Source organism: Ranitomeya imitator, chromosome 3 (genome assembly GCF_032444005.1).
Source record: "Ranitomeya imitator isolate aRanImi1 chromosome 3, aRanImi1.pri, whole genome shotgun sequence".
Classification (NCBI taxonomy): Eukaryota; Metazoa; Chordata; class Amphibia; order Anura; family Dendrobatidae; genus Ranitomeya; species Ranitomeya imitator.
Window position 1 is genome coordinate 261,517,903 of NC_091284.1, and position 20,156 is coordinate 261,538,058.

Sequence of the window (20,156 nt, forward strand, 5' to 3'; positions counted from 1 at the left end):
TCTCTGCACCGTGAAAAGAGGAGATGGCAAGAGACTATGACCTGCTGGATGCAGCCGCACATTCTGCCATGGGGCAGATTAACCGGGTATAATCTCCTGTGGTATACCTACCAGTATCCCTACCTGATGGGTCATCAATTAAAAATACCACGGACAGTCAGATAGCAAATCTGTTTCGTTCCGTCTTGCGGCTTCGGGTCCAGCGCTCTATCCTCCCTAGCGGCCGCATGGATTGCTAGAGCAATGGTCTCCTGGCTGGAGACCTTAACTACCTTGATTCACACCAGCAACAACTGGCCAATCAAATCCTTTGAGCGGGAGACTGACAAAGGATTGTATAAGGATTGACCAGCACAGTCTAGATTTAAGGGATCTTGGTTCCAAACGGGAACGAAAAGTAAGATCGACCCTGGACCTCAAACTTCTAACAACCTTTGACATGGTCCTCCTTCTTTGGATGGATTTCCTCCGCTCAGCCATTACTTCAACAGAAAAAGGTGCAGTTTCCGGCATCCATCGACATTCGGGTTGCTTGCCCTCTGCAAAAATTCCTTCGCCTTTCCATTCGTCAGCAGCATTTTCAAGTCACAACCTTGTCCTTCGGCCTTGCTTCCGCACCCAGAGTGTTCGCTCGGGTCATGGCGGATGTCATGTTTCTCTTGCACTCTAGAGGCGTGCTCGTCCTGCCCTGTTTGGTCTGTCTAGCCGCCCTTCCAGGACTACGCTGAGTCGTCTATATCTCTTGCGATACCTTCTCTCCTGGGCTGGCAGCTACACTTAGACAAGTTCTCCTCATTTCCAGCCCAGCAGATATCCTTTTTGAGGATGATCCTGCACACTTCTAGAAGGATGGTAATTCTTCCTCGAGACAAGGTCATGGCCCTTCAACAGGGACCTCGCGTAAGGACGCAAGGAGAGTTCTGAGGACTTGATTACTCACCCCCTCATTTCATTCGATTTGCTAAGAGAGTTCTGAGGAAAAATGGTGACGACAATGGAAGCGGTTTCCTTCGCTCCGCTCGTTTTCAGCAAGTCAAACAGACTTTCAGACAATAGTCTCTGAGCTCCTTCTTCATCCAGGGCCTTTCTCCCGGTTCAATAGTTATTAGTAACTACCAATGCCAGTCTTCTTCTCCCCATCATTGTTCTGGAGATCCGAATGGTAGTCTTACGGCAGGTCCACTGCCTTCTGGCGGGTCACCCTATCCGAATTCAATTGGATAATGCCACGGCGGTGCCTTACATCAGTCATCTAGCAGGTACCCACTGTCAGGCGCCATGACCGAGGTACCTCACTTTCTCTGATGGGCCGAAGTCTATTATTCGGTGATCTCGGCAGTATATATCCCAGAAGTAGAACTCTGAACGGCAAACAAATTCAGCCGTCAGGGTTCCGCCTCAAGTCAGTGGGAACTTCTCCCCGAAGTCTTCCATCAGATCTGTCCTTACTGGAGCTCTCCAGTTGTAGGTGGGATGACATCCAGACTGAAGGCCAATGTACTCGAGTTCGTGGTTCGGCCTCGAGATCCAAGAGCCATCGCTCTCCATGCTCTGGTTCTGCCGTGGTACCAGTTTCCATAACTCCCCTTCCACTGCTTCCGAAAGCCTTTCGGAAGCAGAAAGGGGCCCCAGTGATCCTCAGAGATCCGCACTGAGCACGTCCGTTTTTTGTTTGCGGAGCTAGTATCTTCTCGCCTTATCGCAGCACAACTGCAAGTAGGGACTTTCTCACAGGGAGTTTTTACACGTAGTTCTTCCCTATCGCATACCATTAGATCATTGGGACCTTATTATTCCTAGGAGCCTTACAGTAGGCTCCTTTTTCATCCGGGCAGACTTTACTATCAGGGAAAGTCGTCCCGTTCTCCTCTGCGATATTCTCTCTGACGAGTCTTCGGAGCTAGCTTCTCTGCTCTTTCAGACTTTTTTCCCTTATTACCTTCAATAAGGCAAGGTTGTCCTCAGGTCATCTCCATCCCTTGTTACCAAGGTGGTAGTGTATTACCACTGTTATGAGGGCTTAGTTCTTCCCTCATCTCTTTTGGCTCCAGTCCACAAAATGGAATAAGATCCCCCATATTCTGGACGAAGTGAGTGCTCTGAGTAGGTACGTCTTGAGGACGGCGTCCTTCTGAAGGTTGGACGTTTTATTTGGGCTTCCTGACGGTAGAGGAAGGCTTCCTGACATTTTCAGGAAGGGTTTAGCCGTTTCATCGACCATGATAACATGGTGAATTCTTTTCACCATCCAGGAGTCCTTCCGTGCTAGATGTCAGCCTATCTCCCTGTCTATCAAGGGTCCTAGGCACCAGGCGTCAGCAAGGCACGCCTGCAAGCTTGCGGATTCGTCCAGTCCGCATGCATTCTTGAAGCACTATAATTCCCACACTTCCACAGATGTGAGTCTGGGCAGGCGGACTCTGCAGGCCGCGGTGGCGCACTTGTAAGTAGCGGTTACACAGGGCCTGATCTATTGTTGTCCCCACCCAGGGACTGCTTTGGGACGTCCCACGGTCTGTGTCCCCCAATGAGGCGAAGGAGAAATAGGGATTTTTGTGTACTCATCGTAAAATCCTTTTCTCCGAGCCATTCACTATAGCCCCGAATATCAAAAATAATCCCTGCTACATTATTAGTTTTTTTTTCTATTTTTGTTTTCATTTTTTGTGTTTTCACATAGGCATGGGATGTTTTGGGACACATTGATTCTAGGAATATCAGGGCAAGCCGCCGCGGAGTGGGGGCGCCTACCTCTGAAACTTAGGGTGCCAACCTCCACTGCCAGGCAGGTACCAGATTAGTGGACCTGCAGGGTTTATTAGTATACACTATTGATTTATTTTTTTCAATTCTGCTGGTGTTTTTTGTCTCCAAATTTTTAATTTTTTAACTTTTAAGTAATAAAGGTTATTTTTTAGAGATCTTGTTTTTTGTAGGTTGTTTTTGACTTCCTGAGCAGAAAAGACATACATCCGGGCGAGTGGAGCCTGAATACCGAGATATTTTATATGGCTACCAGGAGATGGAGCTATCCAGAAGTAGACTTATTTGCAAGCCGTCAAAGCGCAAAAGTTATGCGATACGTCTTTCTCAATCCACATGACACGTGTCGCAGTGCACACGTTTGCCCAAACCCTGGGAATTCAAGTTGGCCTATACCTTTCCGCTGTTTCCTATACTACCAAGAATGTTGAAAAACATCACTACATAGTGTCGAGACAATCCTTGTAGTACCTTTTGTGACCGAAGACAAGCTGGTTCAGGACATTGTACAGCTTGAGATCGGAAGACCCTCTTACCCTCTCTCTTATCCATGACCTTCTACACGAAGGTCTGATTTGCCATCCAACCCCCAAGAATCTGTGTTCTGGCTTCTGAAACCACAATCTTAAAAAGCTAAAGGTCTCTCGGAAAGGGCCATACTTACCCTTCAAATGAGCAGAAAGCAAATAGCAAGCCATCTACGTAAAAATATGGAAGACCTTTATTTGATGATACAGATCTTTTCCTCCGGATCCATTTCATGTAGGTGTAGCCATAATCTTACAAGATGGTCTAGTAAAAGGCTTAAAATCTAGAACTTGTCAAATCCAGGTGTCAGCCTTCAAGCTACTTTCTTTATCGCCTCTCATTGGGGGACACAGGAACCATGGGGTGTATGCTGCTGCCACTAGGAGGCTGACACTATGCAAATAAAAAAATTAGCTCCTCCTCTGCAGTGTACACCCCACCGACTGGCATTAAACTCTTCAGTTTAGCTTAGTGTCAGTAGGAGGTGGACACGGGTCTTTCATTAGACCCTTATCTACCTCAATGTGCGTCGTTTCTTTTCAGGTTTTCCGGAGGGATACAGGGTGAGCAGTCACGCCTGTAGTCCCACAATACGGACTATGAGTACGGCGTGTACTGCCACCCCGTATCCTCATAGATCCCTCTCCAGGACCAAGATCCTAGCACAGAAGCGTGCTCAGAAGTCCGGTCCTGGCTCCGTCCCCCACCCACTCGCCTACCAGAGCCTGTCGGTCGGAGGAGACGAGGACGTCCATCACAGCTCCGTGGACGTCTCATTCCCCTCAGGTTAGTAACGGCGTGGGATGTTTAGGTGAGTATTTCCCCTGGCGGGCTCTCCATTCCCCCGGGATCCTTTCTCCAGATGTCCCCCGGTCCTCCCTCATGGCGTTTGTTTTGGGGGGGATCCCAGGGACTGCCACGGGGGCTGTGGCTCATTTTCCTCCGGGGCTCTCCTTCATTGGCGGCCGCACAGCCACGGTGTCTCTCTTGTGGAGTCTCGGCCTGGCGGGCTGCCGCGCCGCTCCCCTTTGCGGTCTCGCTTCTCGGCGGCCGCGGTGTGTCCTGTGTCTGCACGGCGTCCTTGGCAGGGTGCCGTGCCGCTTGCTTTCTGCGGCGCTCCGACGCCGCCACTCTCCAGCGGCGCTCCGGCGCCGCTATTCTCAGGCGGCGCTCCGGCGCCGCGATCCTCTGGCGACGCTCCGGCGCCGCGATTCTCCGGCGCCGGCCTCTAGTTTGGGTCCCGGCTTCTGCCGGGGCCTGCCTCTGGCGCCGCGGCCCCGCCGGTTCCGTTCGGGCAGCCTTGGCGGACTGCCGCTCTTCTCGGACTCTGCGGCGCGCTGCTCCGGCGCCGCGGTTCCCTTCTCCGGCGGCGCCGGTCTCTAATTTAGGTCCCGGCTTACGCCGGGGCCTACTTCCGGTTTCTCGGCTCCTCACTTCCGGTTCTGCGGGCGGGCTTCTTTCCCGCCCGACATACTGCGCCCTGCCCACCGGCGCCTCTGCGTCTGGCTCCACCCCCTTCCTCGTGGGTCCCTCGGCCGGTGTGCACCGCTTCTCACAGCAGCAGCACTCGCATCTTCTGTGGCTCAGCATCGCAGAATCAGCACCTCAGGGAAGTTCTCCGCCGAGGACAAGTGGGACATCTTCCAGGACCGGGTCCGTGAGTAGCTGCACTGCAGACTGACACCCCCCTCTGCCCACTGTCCCCTAACCCACTGGCATCTTCAGGGTCCCTAAAAATGTCTACCTCTAAAGGGGGCCGCTCTCGTCCCCCTACCTCTTCATCTTCTGCCTTAGTCACGTACTTTGCATGTTCGTCCTGTAACAGCAAACTTCCCTCAGGTCAGTCCTCCCCGCTGTGTCAGTCCTGCAGCAACCCGATTGTTCCCACCGCCCAGGATCCCCCGGCTGTTGCGCCCGAGAGTGATCCCCCCATCCCAGGCTGGGCCGCTTCTCTGTCAGAATCGGTGGCCAATTTAACACGGGTGTCTCAAACCCTGGTGTCCGCGCTGGATCGGTTACCCCTGCAGACCCCTGCAGTGGCCAGCGGGTCGCAGGAACCGCCGCCTGAGCCCTCCTTGATTAGCCACAAAAGGTCCAGACAGCAACGTCGGTCTGAGTCCTCTTCGCGTTCCATCTCGCCGCACGGCCCTCCCCCGCGGTTGGTGTCGCACCGTTCCTCCTCCCCTGAGTCAGGCGAGGCTTTATCTGATGCGCCCTCAGAGGAGATGTCGGAGTTGGATCCTAGCCAAATCGCCACCATGAGTGAGTCGGTCCAGAACCTCATTCGGGCTATAAACCAAACCTGCGGCATTAAGGATCCCTCTACGGAACCCGCAGATCAGGCGGTTTCGTTTAGACGGGCCAAACCACCTTCAAGATTTTTTGCCCCTCATCCTGAATTCGAGGAAATCCTGACTAGAGAGAGAGAGAATCCGACCAGACGTTTTCAGAGGGGAAAACGCCTGGGGGTGTTATATCCTTTTTCACCAGATCTTACCGCCAATTGGACGGTCTCTCCCTCGGTGGATCCACCTGTGTCCAGGCTGTCCACCAACACGGTGCTCCCACTGTCCGGCGGAGCGTCTCTGAAGGACTCTAACGACAGAGTTATAGAATCCTTCGCAAAATCTGCCTTCGAAGCGGCTTCAGCAGCGCTATGCCCGGCCTTTGCTTCCACTTGGGCCTCAAAATCCATCTCAAAATGGGCCAAGGATCTGCGGCGAGGTATCCTGGACGGGGCTCCTTCCGCGCAATTAGCGGAACTTGCCAACCAGATTTCCCACGCTGGTGAATACCTGGTTTCCGCCTCCCTGGATGTCGCGTCTTGTGCGGCTCAGGCTTCCAGCAATGCCGTTGCCATCCGCCGGACCGTTTGGCTCAAGGCCTGGCAGGCGGACTTGTCCTCCAAAAAGTCCCTCACTAGTCTGCCCTTCCAGGGCTCTCGTCTCTTTGGTTCCCAGCTGGACCAGATCATTAAGGACGCCACTGGGGGCACAAGTTCCCTTCTCCCCCAGGCTAAACCTCGTCGCCCTCCTCCTAGACGGCAGTTTCGCTCGTTCCGGCCTTTTCGTCGCTTCGCTGCGTCAAACTCCTTTTCCCAGCAGCAACAGAGGCCACAGGCACGTCAAGAGAAGAAGGCGGTGTCCTTCAGGCCCACTCCGTCCTGGCGTCCTCGCTATTCCCAGGGTAGATCGTCCAGGCCCAGGACTGGAAGATCCACTTCCGCATGACTCTCGGCAAGACTCCAGCCCAACTCCCAGGTTGGGGGGCCGTCTTCTCCGTTTCAGGGACGTCTGGATTTCCGCAGTAGAGGATGCATGGGTCAGGGAAGTTGTGTCTTCGGGATACAAAATAGAGTTCGCCTCCCGACCCAGAGATCGTTTCTTCCAATCTCGTCCTCCAAAAGATCCCGCTTTGGTTCCGGGCTTCTTCGCAGCCATCGCTTCTCTGCTCAAATCCGGGGTAATCGTTCCCGTCCCAGAAAAGGAACGGTACACGGGTTTCTACTCGAACCTCTTTGTGGTACCGAAAAAAGACGGCAAGGTTCGTCCCATTCTGGACCTAAAATTGTTGAACAGGAGGGTTCGCCTGAGACACTTCAGGATGGAATCCCTTCGTTCAGTAATTGCTTCCATGGAGGCTCAGGAATTTCTATGCTCTATAGATATCCAGGACGCCTACCTACATGTTCCAATATTTCCCGGACATCACCGTTTCCTGCGCTTCGCAGTGCAACAAGATCATTTTCAGTTCGTCGCCCTGCCGTTCGGTCTCGCAACCGCGCCAAGGGTGTTCACGAAAATCATGGCGGCGCTGATGGCCATTTTGAGAGTCAGAGGCTTGGTTCTGTTTCCATACCTCGACGACATCCTCATCAAGGCTCCGTCCTTTGCTCAGGCCCACGAAAGCTTGTCCATTGTTCTCGACACCTTATCCCGTTTCGGATGGCTGGTCAACCGGAAGAAGTCCTGCCTTATTCCTTCTCAGCGCATCATCTTTCTGGGCATGCTCTTCGACACTCGTCAGTCCAGAGTCTTCCTTCCCAAGGACAAGAGATCCACCCTTTGTCGGGACATTCTCTTGCTCCAGGGTCCTCGGCCTCCCTCCCTCCGATCGGCCATGAAGGTTCTGGGGAGGATGGTAGCTACCTTGGAAGCGATTCCCTTCGCCCAATTCCATTCTCGACCCCTTCAGCAAGCCATTCTGTCTCAGTGGGACAGGTCGGTCTTCTCCCTGGATCGGCCGATCAGACTCTCCTTTCGGGTCAAGCGGTCTCTCAACTGGTGGCTGACGTCTCCTCTCATCTCCCAGGGCAGGTCCTTCCTTCCGGTTCACTGGCAGGTGGTGACAACGGATGCCAGCCTGATCGGCTGGGGTGCGGTTTTTCGCCACCTGACGGTTCAGGGCCGTTGGTCGCTACAGGAGTCCGCGCTGCCGATCAACGTCCTCGAAATTCGGGCCATCTTTCTGTCCTTCCGCCATTGGGAAAGGATTCTCAGGGGCCTTCCAGTCCGGATCCAGACGGACAATGCCACGGCTGTGGCATATGTCAACCATCAGGGGGGGACTCGGAGCTCCTTGGCCCTTGCCGAGGTGTCCAAGATCCTCCTTTGGGCAGAGGCAACGGTTCCGGTGATATCCGCGGTGCATATCCCCGGCGTAGAAAACTGGGCCGCCGACTTCCTCAGCCGCGAGGGTCTCGCGGCGGGGGAATGGTCCCTGCATCCGGAGGTCTTCCATCAGATTTGTCTTCGATGGGGAACTCCGGATGTGGATCTCACGGCGTCTCGGATCAACAGGAAGGTTCCACAATTCGTCTCCAGGTCACGCGATCCTCTCGCAGTGGGCGTCGATGCTCTGGCCATTCCTTGGTCACAGTTCGAGATGCCCTATCTGTTCCCACCCCTTCCATTACTTCCCAAACTGTTGAAGAAGATCAAAGCGGAAGGGGTGCCGGTCATCCTGATCGCCCCGGATTGGCCCAGGAGAGCTTGGTTCGCGGAGCTCGTCAACCTTCTCGCGGACGCTCCCTGGCGCCTTCCAGACAGGCCCGATCTGCTGTCCCAGGGTCCTATCTGCCACCCGAATTCTCGGTCGCTCAGTTTAACGGCGTGGCTGTTGAGACCGCGGTTCTAAGAGCGTCCGGCCTTTCGGACCGGGTCATTCACACCATGATTCAGGCTCGGAAGCCTTCGTCTTCCAGGATCTACTACCGCACCTGGAAGGCCTACTTCCGTTGGTGCGAGTCCAACCGCGTGCCGCCTATGGTTTTTTCCCTGCCTTCTCTTTTGGCCTTCCTTCAGGCAGGACTGGATTCGGGCCTGGCTCTTAGTTCCCTGAAGGGTCAGGTCTCTGCGCTTTCCATCCTCTTTCAGAAGACCTTGGCCTCTCGGCCACAGGTTAAGACCTTCTTTCAGGGGGTAGCCCACGCCGTCCCGCCGTACAGGGCCCCTGTGGAGGCATGGGACCTAAACCTGGTACTGGACGTTCTGAAGGTTTCTCCCTTTGAACCTCTTAGGGAGATTCCTCTATCAGTTTTATCTTGGAAGGTGGCCTTTCTTGTGGCCATCACGTCCATTCGCCGCGTTTCCGAGCTGGCGGCACTGTCTTGCCGCCCTCCGTTTTTGGTCATTCACCAGGACAAGGTGGTCTTCCGACCTCCACCTTCTTTTCTTCCTAAGGTGGTTTCCACCTTCCACCTCAACGAGGACATCGTTCTACCTTCCTTTTGTCCAGCTCCGACTCATCCTCTGGAGCGATCGTTGAACAAGCTGGACCTAGTCAGGGCAGTGAGGATTTATCTGGATAGAACATCCTCTTTCCGGAAGACGGATTCATTTTTCGTCATTCCTGATGGCACGCGCAGAGGCCAGCCGGCTTCTAAAGCGACTATTGCTCGCTGGATCAGAACGGCAATTTTGGAGGCTTACCGGGTCAAGAACAGAGTGCCCCCTCCTGGGATTAAGGCTCACTCTACCCGGGCAGTCGGCGCCTCCTGGGCGGTGCACCACAGGGCTTCCGCCCTACAGCTTTGCAAAGCGGCAACTTGGTCTTCCATCCACACGTTCGCCAAATTTTACAAGGTCCATACCTACGCATCGGCGGACGCCAGCCTAGGCAGAAGGATCCTGCAGGCGGCAGTGGTGAGTCCTCTGACCTGATGGAAGTCTGTTTTCCCGCCCTTGGGACTGCTTTGGGACGTCCCATGGTTCCTGTGTCCCCCAATGAGAGGCGATAAAGAAAACAGGATTTTTGGTTGCTTACCGTAAAATCTGTTTCTTGGAGCCTCCATTGGGGGACACAGCACCCTCCCAATGTTTTTGTTATATGTTCTCTGACTGTTCTCACGTTTACAGTTCTCAAGTTTGTGGTTATGGTTTTTCAACCTTGTTCTTTCTCCTACTGCTTTCTCACTAACTGAAGAGTTTAATGCCAGTCGGTGGGGTGTACACTGCAGAGGAGGAGCTAATTTTTTTATTTGCATAGTGTCAGCCTCCTAGTGGCAGCAGCATACACCCCATGGTTCCTGTGTCCCCCAATGGAGGCTCCAAGAAACAGATTTTACGGTAAGCAACCAAAAATCCTGTTTTTTCAAACAAAATTTGGCAAATCATCGGTGGATAAGGAGGTTCACCACTGCAGCCTCCTGGGTACATCCAAGAAGGGCCAAAATAAACATATTAGATTAGATTAAATGTCCAATAAAGCCTTAACGTTTGAGAGGATGTCCTTCAATCAATCAATCAATCAATCAATCATCCCTCCCTGATATTATTTGGTATTCCTCCGGTGATCCGGTCTTGGAGAGTGATTTGAAAAAATAGAATTATACTTACTGGTAATTCCTTTTCTAGGAACCCTCCGTGACAGGACGGGGGTTCCTGCCTTTAAGTGTTAATGTATTCCATTATTCCTTGATCCTAAATATTTGAAGCATTCATACTGGTGTGGTCCTTTGGCAAAACACTGAGCATAGGAGCTAGGGAGGGGCTATTTAACCTTTTTGTTTTTCCTGTCCCTATTGGGGTGGGGAGGCAACCTCCTGTGGTGCAGTTTTTGAGAGTTTCTAGAAAAGGGATTACTGGTAGGTCTAATTATATTATTGCATCCACAGGGGCTTGGTGACCTGGCTAGTGAGATGACTAGTCTAGAAAAGACAATGCCCCCTTCTAAACTAACTGGCACATTGCCATCCGTGTCCTGCATGTCTTTTCACAGACTCAGGCTGGTATTGGCCCTTGTCATCTGTGCTGCTTGGAAAGAAAATAGACATCTGAATAGCACTGATGCCACACATATTTGAAACGTGGCCATGTAAATGAGGCCAAAGAGAGCATGTAAGAAAGCAGCACCTGAGACGGAAGAGGAAGCGCTCTGTCATAACTACAGTAGAAAATTAAAGCCAACAGAAGGATTTTTAGATGTTGGACCATCTTACAGATAGAATGGTAGGCCAGGAGCTTCAGGTTGTGCCTGTGATCGAATATTAATGCAGATGTGTACATTCAGTGTCATTGAAATGTTTCTGAAATCTGTAGAGTTTATGCAGTTTTCATTTAATTTAATCAAGTGTTTTGTACTAACCGTTACAGACTTCAATCGATATTTTGACCACCGTTGTGAGGAACACAAAGCCACCTCTTTCAGAACTTCTTATCTGTCAAGCTTTCCCTGCAGTAGCTCAGTGTACCCTGCGCACAGATGACAATGCAATCATGCAGGTAATCTTAGTATTTTGTTGTGCTTTTGTTCTTGGTGCTTTTTTTTTAATACTTCTAGCGAGTTGCTAATCAGTTGTATGTCGACTTTAATTTCTTCCCAGAATGGTGGCGAGTGTCTTCGTGCCTATGTTTCAGTTGCACTGGAACAAATTGCGCAGTGGCATGATGACCAGGGACACAGTGGTCTTTGGTATGTAATGCAAGTAGTTAGCCAGCTTCTTGACCCTCGAACGTCTGAATTCACGGCGGCATTTGTGGGACGTCTTGTATCTACACTTATTTCTAAGGCTGGTCGTGAGTTGGGTGAAAACTTGGACCAGATTTTGAGAGCAATTCTCAGCAAGATGCAGCAGGCAGAGACGCTCAGTGTCATGCAGGTATTAATACAAAAACATTATGATCATTACAAACATTTAAAGGGAACCTGTCACCCCGTTTTTTGAGATTGAGCTATAAATACTGTTAAATAGGGCCTGCGCTGTGTGTTACTATAGTGTATGTAGTGTACCCTGATTCCCCACCTATGCTGAGAAATACATTACCAAAGTCGCCGTTTTCGCCTGTCAATCAGGCTGGTCTGGTCAGGTGGGCGTGTTCACAGCGCTCTTTTCTTCCCCAGCTTTCCGTTGGTGGCGTAGTGGTGTGCGCATGTCCAGAGTTCCGACTTCCCTGCGCCCACGTGAAGACACAGCGTGCGATCTGCGCTGTAATCCCTTGCATCGGTGGGGGCGGCCATCTTCCTGGGGCCGCGCGTGCGCAGATGGAGTACTCTGCTGCACGGGGCTTCAGGAAAATGGCCGCGGGCAGCCGCGCGTGCGCATTAGAGATCGCGGCGGCCATTTTCCCAAAGCCGAGTTTGCATCTCGGCTTTGTGAAAATGGCCGCCGCGATCTCTAATGCGCACGCGCGGCTGCCCGCGGCCATTTTCCTGAAGCCCCGTGCAGCAGAGTACTCCATCTGCGCACGCGCGGCCCCAGGAAGATGGCCGCCCCCACCGATGCAAGGGATTACAGCGCAGATCGCGCGCTGTGTCTTCACGTGGGCGCAGGGAAGTCGGAACTCTGGACATGCGCACACCACTACGCCACCAACGGAAAGCTGGGGAAGAAAAGAGCGCTGTGAACACGCCCACCTGACCAGACCAGCCTGATTGACAGGCGAAAACGGCGACTTTGGTAATGTATTTCTCAGCATAGGTGGGGAATCAGGGTACACTACATACACTATAGTAACACACAGCGCAGGCCCTATTTAACAGTATTTATAGCTCAATCTCAAAAAACGGGGTGACAGGTTCCCTTTAATCTATTTGCCATTATTAAAGGAGTTGTCCAGGTTTGAGATTAAAGGGTAGTGTGGCGAGCACTCTTGCTGAGATCCGAGGCACTGGTGAAGTGGGATGGCAATCCCCGTCATAGAGTAATGTTCAGTCACCGCACACTCTTGATAGATGCTTGTGAGGACTTTATTATACAGATGTAGATGCAGCGATAACACAATTCATGAAAAAGGAATTGGTGCAGGGATATCCTGCTTGCAAAAGGACACCTGGGTAGGTCAGGCGCACCTGCACCTTGGATTGCAGCCTACAATCCAAGTCGCAGGTGCGCCAGACCTACCCAGCACCCAGGTGTCCTTTTGCAAGCAGGATATCCTTTATACCGTTCAGTGAACTTTGCCAACAGCGACTATATGAATAAGACACTACGAGGGTCGAAACATTATGTTCTTGTCGCCTCACCATTTTCTCTATTCCTGCATCAATTCCTTATTTATGAATTGTGTTATCACTGCATCTACATCTGTATAATAGTCTTCACAAGCATCTATCAAGAGTGTGCGGTGTTTGAACATTACTCAGGTTTGGGATAAGTCTGTAGTTAACCTGTAACTGCAGACTCCCAAATTGACAGCGCGCGATGCTCACGTTGATATGATTCCCTAATATTGCTGGTGGCAGCAGGCGGTCCCATGCCAACTAGTTTCATCCAGCTTCTCTAAATTCCCTCTTGAGTGAAGCATTACATGTCCAACTGGCACATGACCTCAGGTATGCAAATTGTTGACATGCTGCCACGTGACCACCTACTCGTGTCAGCAGTACTGGGCACTCGCACGCATCTGTGTACTGCATTCTGTAATCTTTTGGCAGTCTCATACAGTAACTACACACTTTTGTCCCAAGCCTGGACACCCCTTTTAAATCAAGATTCTTTTCTAATTAACTTTTTCCCCTAGTCCTTGATCATGGTGTTTGCACACCTTGCAAACTCACAATTGGAGCCATTGCTTGAATTCCTTTGCAGTCTTCCTGGCCCTACTGGTAAACCAGCTCTAGAGTTTGTCATGTCAGAGTGGATGAGCCGACAGCATTTGTTCTATGGACAGTATGAAGGCAAAGTCAGGTGAGACTTAGTTGGATGTGTTGTTTTTTTTTTTTTTTGTTTGTGTACATACTGTAAACTGTTATTAGTCATAAGATCTTTTTTTCTTGACCATTCTAATTTTAAGTGGAATAGAAAAAACATAATGTTTTCTTGGAAATAGCTTTCCTTGTTAGGTCATGTTCAACATGGAAGACTTCTTGTAATTTCTTTTTAATTTCATTTTCAAAATCTCATTCTCTTGAGCAGAAAAATCTCCTTAAGGGTATGTTCACACGTTCCTGATTTCCATCCTTTTTTTTTCAGGACTGTTTTTTAAAAATTGCAGCTCTTGGCAGAAAACGCAGGTCCTTTTTTTGGTCCTTTTTTTGTCCTTTTTTGATGCGTTTTTTGATCCTTTTTTTGATCCTTTTTTTTTATGCAGTTTTCTATGCAGAGTCTGTGTTTTCTAGGAAGTTTTTTAGGGTTAAAATGGCTGAAAATACCCTAAGCCTACCCCTAACCCTACCCCTAACCCTACCCCTAACCCTACCCCTAACCCTACCCCTAACCCTACCCCTAACCCTACCCCTAACCCTACCCCTAACCCTACCCCTAACCCTAACCCTAACCCTAACCCTATTCTAACCTTAGTGGAAAAAAAATAAAAATTCTTAATTTTTTTTTTTATTGTCCCTACCTATGGGGGTGACAAAGGGGGGGGGGGTGTCATTTACTATTTTTTTTTTATTTTGATCACTGAGATAGATTATATCTCAGTGATCAACATGCACTTTGGAACGAATCTGCCAGCCGGCAGATTCGGCGGGCGCACTGCGCATGCGCCCGCCATTTTGCAAGATGACGGCGCCCAGGGAGAAGACGGCCGGACGGACACCGGGACGCCGGGTAAGTATAAGGGGGGGGGGGAGATTAGGGCACGGGGGGGCATCGGAGCACGGGGCGGTGGGATTGGAGCACGGGGGGGCGGGATCGGAGCACGGGGGGGCAGCCACACTCCGCCCACGCACTTCCGCCCGCTTCCCCGCACTTCCTGCTGCAGCGGTTCTGCACCACAAACCGCAGTAAAACCCGCAGATATTTTTTTCATCTGCGGGTTTTACTGCGGGTTTGACCTCACAATGGAGGTCAATGGGTGCAGAACCGCTGCGGCTCCGAAAAAAGAAGTGACATGGTACTTCTTTTTTCCCACAGCTATTCAGCGCGGCTTTTTTTTTTTGATTTTCCGCATTGTGGGCACAGCAGTTCCTGTTTTCCATAGGGTACAATGTAATGTACCCTGCATGGAAAACAGCTGCGGACCCGCAGCGGGAAAATCGCGGCAATTCCGCATGAAAAAAAGGATCGTGTGAACATGGCCTAAGGTTGTCAGGGCATACTGCAGATTATACACTAGCCAATATGTATTGGCCATTGAATGGTTTAAAAAACTTGCACTGATGTGCCTGACAAATTGGCTTTTTAAGGGTTTTTTTGCAGTAGGTCAGGAGACTTGGTGGTCAGACATGTGAAACCCATTAAACCCCCTCCCCCATGTAACCTGAAAGATAAGAAAACAAGTTAGATTATACTCACCCAGGGTCGGTCTCGGGGCGGTCCGATCCAATGGGCGTCGCAGGTCCGTGTCCGGCACCTCCCATCTTCATACGATGCCGTCCTCTTCTTTGCTTCCTGTCGCGGCTCCTGCGCAGGCGTACTTTCTGCCCTGTTGAGGGCAGAGCAAAGTACTGCAGTGCGAAGGCGCCGGGCCTCTGACCTATCCGATTGAACCCATCTGGGACATCATGTCTCTCACCATCCACCAACGTCACATTGCACCACAGACTGTCCATGAGTTGACGGATGCTTTAGTCCAGGTCTGGGAGGAGATCCCTCAGGAGACCATCTGCCGCCTCATCAGGAGCATGCCCAGGCTTTGTAGGGAGGTCATACAGGCACATGGAGGCCACACACACTGCTGAGCATCATTTCCTTGTCTTGAGGCATTCTACTGAAGTTGGATCAGCCTGTAAATTCATTTTCTACTTTGATTTTGACATATCAAAATTCCAATAAGCATTATCAATGGTGGAGATCAACTGTATAAAACACTGAACATATGTATGTATGTGTATGTATATATATATATATATATATATATATATATATATATATATATATATATATATATATATATATATTTATACATATATATATAATAATATAATTTTCCCACTTTGACATCCCCATCTATCACACCACCACCTATGCATGGACGTATGGACAACTGTATCGTATGATTAGACCAATCTAGAAGCAAACACCAAGCAGTCATAAAGTCCAATAACAATCATTTTATTATAATGAACATGATAAAAAGCCAGACAAACAGTACACAACCGGGCTAAAAAGATGACAACGGATGTCACCAGCACCATGCAAAGCCCAAGGTAGGGTGTATCCCCAAAACAAAATAGCATACAGGTAATTACTAGCGTGCACAATTACAATATACTAGCGGTGACCTCCCATATGAATATAGGGCAATATGGCCATTACATATAATCACTCGGTAGTAGCAGAGAACACAATAGCTGCAGTGAACCATGCACATTACCTGATGCCGATGGTAAGTATTACAGGGACACCCATCCACCCCGACGCGCGTTTCGGTTTGTTACCTTCCTCAGGCATCTCTGGGACCGGAAGCTGGCGGCAGGCGCGAGCGCATCGTAGGACTACCGAAGGTGAGAATAGCAGGTTTTTTATTTTTTTTATTTTTATTATTTTTAAGGCTGCATAGGCGGCATCAATAGTAAAAACTTGGTCACATAGGGTTAATGCCAGCGGTAACGGACCGCGTTATGCTGCGGGGAACTCACTCCGTTACCGCCGCTATTAACCCTGTGTGACCAACCTTTTACTATTGATGCTGCCACTATTGATGTGAGCGGTGACCGGAGGGGAGTATGGAGCGGGCGCTAACTGCGGGGAGTATGGAGCGAGCGCCGGGCACTGACTGCGGAGGAGTATGGAGGGACTAATCGGACTGTGGCCGTCGCTGATTGGTAGCTGCAGCCATGACAGGCAGCTGGCGAGACAAATCAGTGACTTGGATTTCCATCACAGACAGAGGCCGCGACCAATGAATAGATAGATGAAAAAGATGATGGCAGCACTCCAATTGTTTCAGGTTGAAAAAAGTGAAAAGACTTTATTCTGCCCCACTCATCCTGGGCAACATTTTGGCTCCTCCTGAGCCTTTGTCAAGAGCTTGACAAAGGCTCAGGAGGAGCCGAAACGTTTCCCAGGATGAGTGGGGCAGAAGAAAGTTTTTTTTCACTTTTTTCCACCTGAAACAATTGGAGTGCTGCCTTCATTTTTTTCTTCTGTTTAGTTTGGCAAGGTTCCGGTGCTAAGGATGCTATGCGAGAAGGACCTGCCATGACGTCAGTCATGTGACCGCGATGTCATCACAGGTCCTGCGCTCATACCAAGCCTGGGACCGGAAGCTGCCGCATGCACCGCACACAGGCGACAGCACTACAAGTGCCTTTCAGAAGGTATGTTTATTTTTTAACCTGTTACATACGTGGCTGGGCAATATACTACATGGCTCTGTGCTGTATACTACGTGGCTCTGTGCTGTATACTACGTGGCTCTGTGCTGTATACTACGTGGCTCTGTGCTGTATACTACGTGGCTCTGTGCTGTATACTACGTGGCTCTGTGCTGTATACTACGTGGCTCTGTGCTGTATACTACGTGGCTCTGTGCTGTATACTACGTGGCTCTGTGCTGTATACTACGTGGCTCTGTGCTGTATACTACGTGGCTCTGTGCTGTATACTACGTGGCTCTGTGCTGTATACTACGTGGCTCTGCGCTGTATACTACGTGGCTCTGCGCTGTATACTACGTGGCTCTGCGCTGTATACTACGTGGCTCTGTGCTGTATACTACGTGGCTCTGTGCTGTATACTATGTGGCTCTGTGCTGTATACTACGTGGCTCTGCTGTATACTACGTGGCTCTGTGCTGTATACTACGTGGCTCTGTGCTGTATACTACGTGGCTCTGTGCTGTATACTACGTGGCTCTGTGCTGTATACTACGTGGCTCTGTGCTGTATACTACGTGGCTCTGTGCTGTATACTACGTGGCTCTGTGCTGTATACTACGTGGCTCTGTGCTGTATACTACGTGGCTCTGTGCTGTATACTACGTGGCTCTGTGCTGTATACTACGTGGCTCTGTGCTGTATACTACGTGGCTCTGTGCTGTATACTACGTGGCTCTGTGCTGTATACTACGTGGCTCTGTGCTGTATACTACGTGGCTCTGTGCTGTATACTACGTGGCTCTGTGCTGTATACTACGTGGCTCTGTGCTGTATACTACGTGGCTCTGTGCTGTATACTACGTGGCTCTGTGCTGTATACTACGTGGCTCTGTGCTGTATACTATGTGGCTCTGTGCTGTATACTATGTGGCTGGGCAATATACTACGTTACTGGGCAATATACTACGTGGCTCTGTGCTGTATACTACGTAGCTGGGCAATATACTACATGGCTGGGCAATATACTACGTGGACATGCATATTCGAGAATACCCGATGCGTTACAATCGGGCCACCATCTAGTACAGGGGTCCCCAACTCCAGGCCTCGAGGGCCGCCAACAGTGTAGGTTTTCAGGATTTCTTTAGTATTGCATCGTTGGTAATGTGATCATCTGCACAGGTGATGATTCCAACCCCTGTGCAATACTAAGGAAATCCTGAAAACCTGCACTGTTCGCGGCCCTCGAGGCCTGCAGTTGGGACCTCTGATCTAGTATATAGATGGATAGTAAAAAAGAGAATTAGAGCAGCACAAAGAAAAAGGTCTGGGTGCAGAGCCCCCCCCAGGCAAATACCAAACCTCAATTATAAAAAAGAAAAGATGGAGGCAGCACACCGTTCGTAGTGAAAGAGCTTATTTAATCAGCCCAGAAAGCGACGTTTCGGTCCCAACAGGAGAAAGGTTCCTGTTGGGACCGAAACGTCGCTTTCTGGGCTGATTAAATAAGCTCTTTTTCACTACGAATGGTGTGCTGCCTCCATCTTATCTTTTTTAGATAGATAGATAGAGATATAAATAGAGAGAGAGCGAGAAAAAGCCAACCAGCACTCCTAATGTGAACACGTGCAAGCTGCATCATATAGATAAAAGAGAACAAAGCAGCACATGTACATGAATCTAGGCCATGTGAAAACTGACAAAAATTCAATATGAAATATACTTCTCAAAAATATTTTTTCACAAAAAATTTTTTCAAAATTTTTTTTTTCATAAAACTTAGTTATAGATGAAATGAAGATTCTTAGCGCATAAATTGGCCAATTCATGTGTGGCCATCAACCATGGCAAGGTGATCTCCCTCTGATGGGTCCTACTCTACCATACATGCCACTTCTGGGCCACCAACCTACAACTCTGGACAAAACATGTCACTCTGGGCTAAGCCTTCAATTTATGATTACCGCCACCTGCAAGGTCAGTGGGAGGAGTGCATATTCTAGAATACCCGATGCGTTAGAATCGGGGCCACCATCTAATGTATGTGTATATAGATAGATATATAGATATATATATATATATATAGAGAGAGAGAGAGAGATATATAGATATAGATATCTCTACTATATAATTGTCTAAGGGTCACTTCCGTCTTTCTGTCTGTCTGTCTTTCTGTCACAGATATTCATGGGTCGCGGCCTCTGTCTGTCATGGAATCCAAGTCGCTGATTGGTCGTGGCAAAACACCCACGACCAATCAGCAATGCCCGCAGTCCGGCGGCAATATGGCCGCTCTTTCCTCCCCGCAGTCAGTCAGTGCCCGCTCCATACTCCCCTCCAGTCATCCAGTCCGCCCTCACACAGGGTTAATGCCAGCGTTACCGGAGCGCAGTGTAACGCACTCCGGTTACGCAGCTATTAACCCTGTGTGAGCAACTTTTTGCTATTGATGCTGCATATGCAGCATCAATAGTAAAACGATCTAATAGTAAAAATAATAATAATAATTAAAAAAAAAAAACGTTATTCTCCCCCTCCGCCGTCATGTCCTCTCCTCTGCACTGCAAGCGGCAGGTTCCGCTTCCAAAGATGCTATGGGAGAAGAACCTTCCATGATGTCACGGTCATGTGACCGCAACGTCATCACAGGTCCTGCGCTCATACCAATCCTGGGACCGGACACCGCACACAAGCGCCGGAACTACAACGGGCTCTTCGGATGGTATGTTCATTTTTTATTTTTTTAACCTGTTACATACGTGGCTCGGCAATATACTACGTGACTGTGCTGTATACTACGTGACTGGGCAATATACTACGTGGCTGGGCAATATATTAAGTGTCTGTGCTGTATGCTGCGTGGCTCTGTGCTGTATACTATGTTGCTGTGCAATACACTACGTGGCTGGGCAATATACTACGTGGCTCTGTGCTGTATACTACGCGGCTGTGCAATATACTACGTGGCTGGGCAATATAAAACGTGGCTGGGCAATATTCTACGTGGCTGGGCAATATTCTACGTGGCTGGGCAATATACTACGTGGCTGGGCAATATACTACGTGGCTGGGCAATATACTACGTGGCTGGGCAATATACTACGTGGCTGGGCAATATACTACGTGGCTGGGCAATATACTACGTGGCTGGGCAATATACTACGTGGCTGGGCAATATACTACGTGGCTGGGCAATATACTACGTGCCTGGGCAATAT

The 20,156-nt window shown here is 50.0% G+C and overlaps 1 protein-coding gene across 1 annotated transcript in view; it reads left to right on the forward strand.

The window, feature by feature from the left end:
* Positions 1-20,156, forward strand: part of IPO9 (importin 9) — a 118,817-nt gene that overhangs the window by 56,356 nt on the left and 42,305 nt on the right. Inside the window, exons 17-19 of the mRNA XM_069756416.1 lie at positions 10,884-11,012; positions 11,114-11,389; positions 13,251-13,417. Of these exons, the coding sequence (XP_069612517.1) occupies positions 10,884-11,012; positions 11,114-11,389; positions 13,251-13,417 (572 nt within the window). The remainder of the gene's footprint in view (positions 1-10,883; positions 11,013-11,113; positions 11,390-13,250; positions 13,418-20,156) is intronic.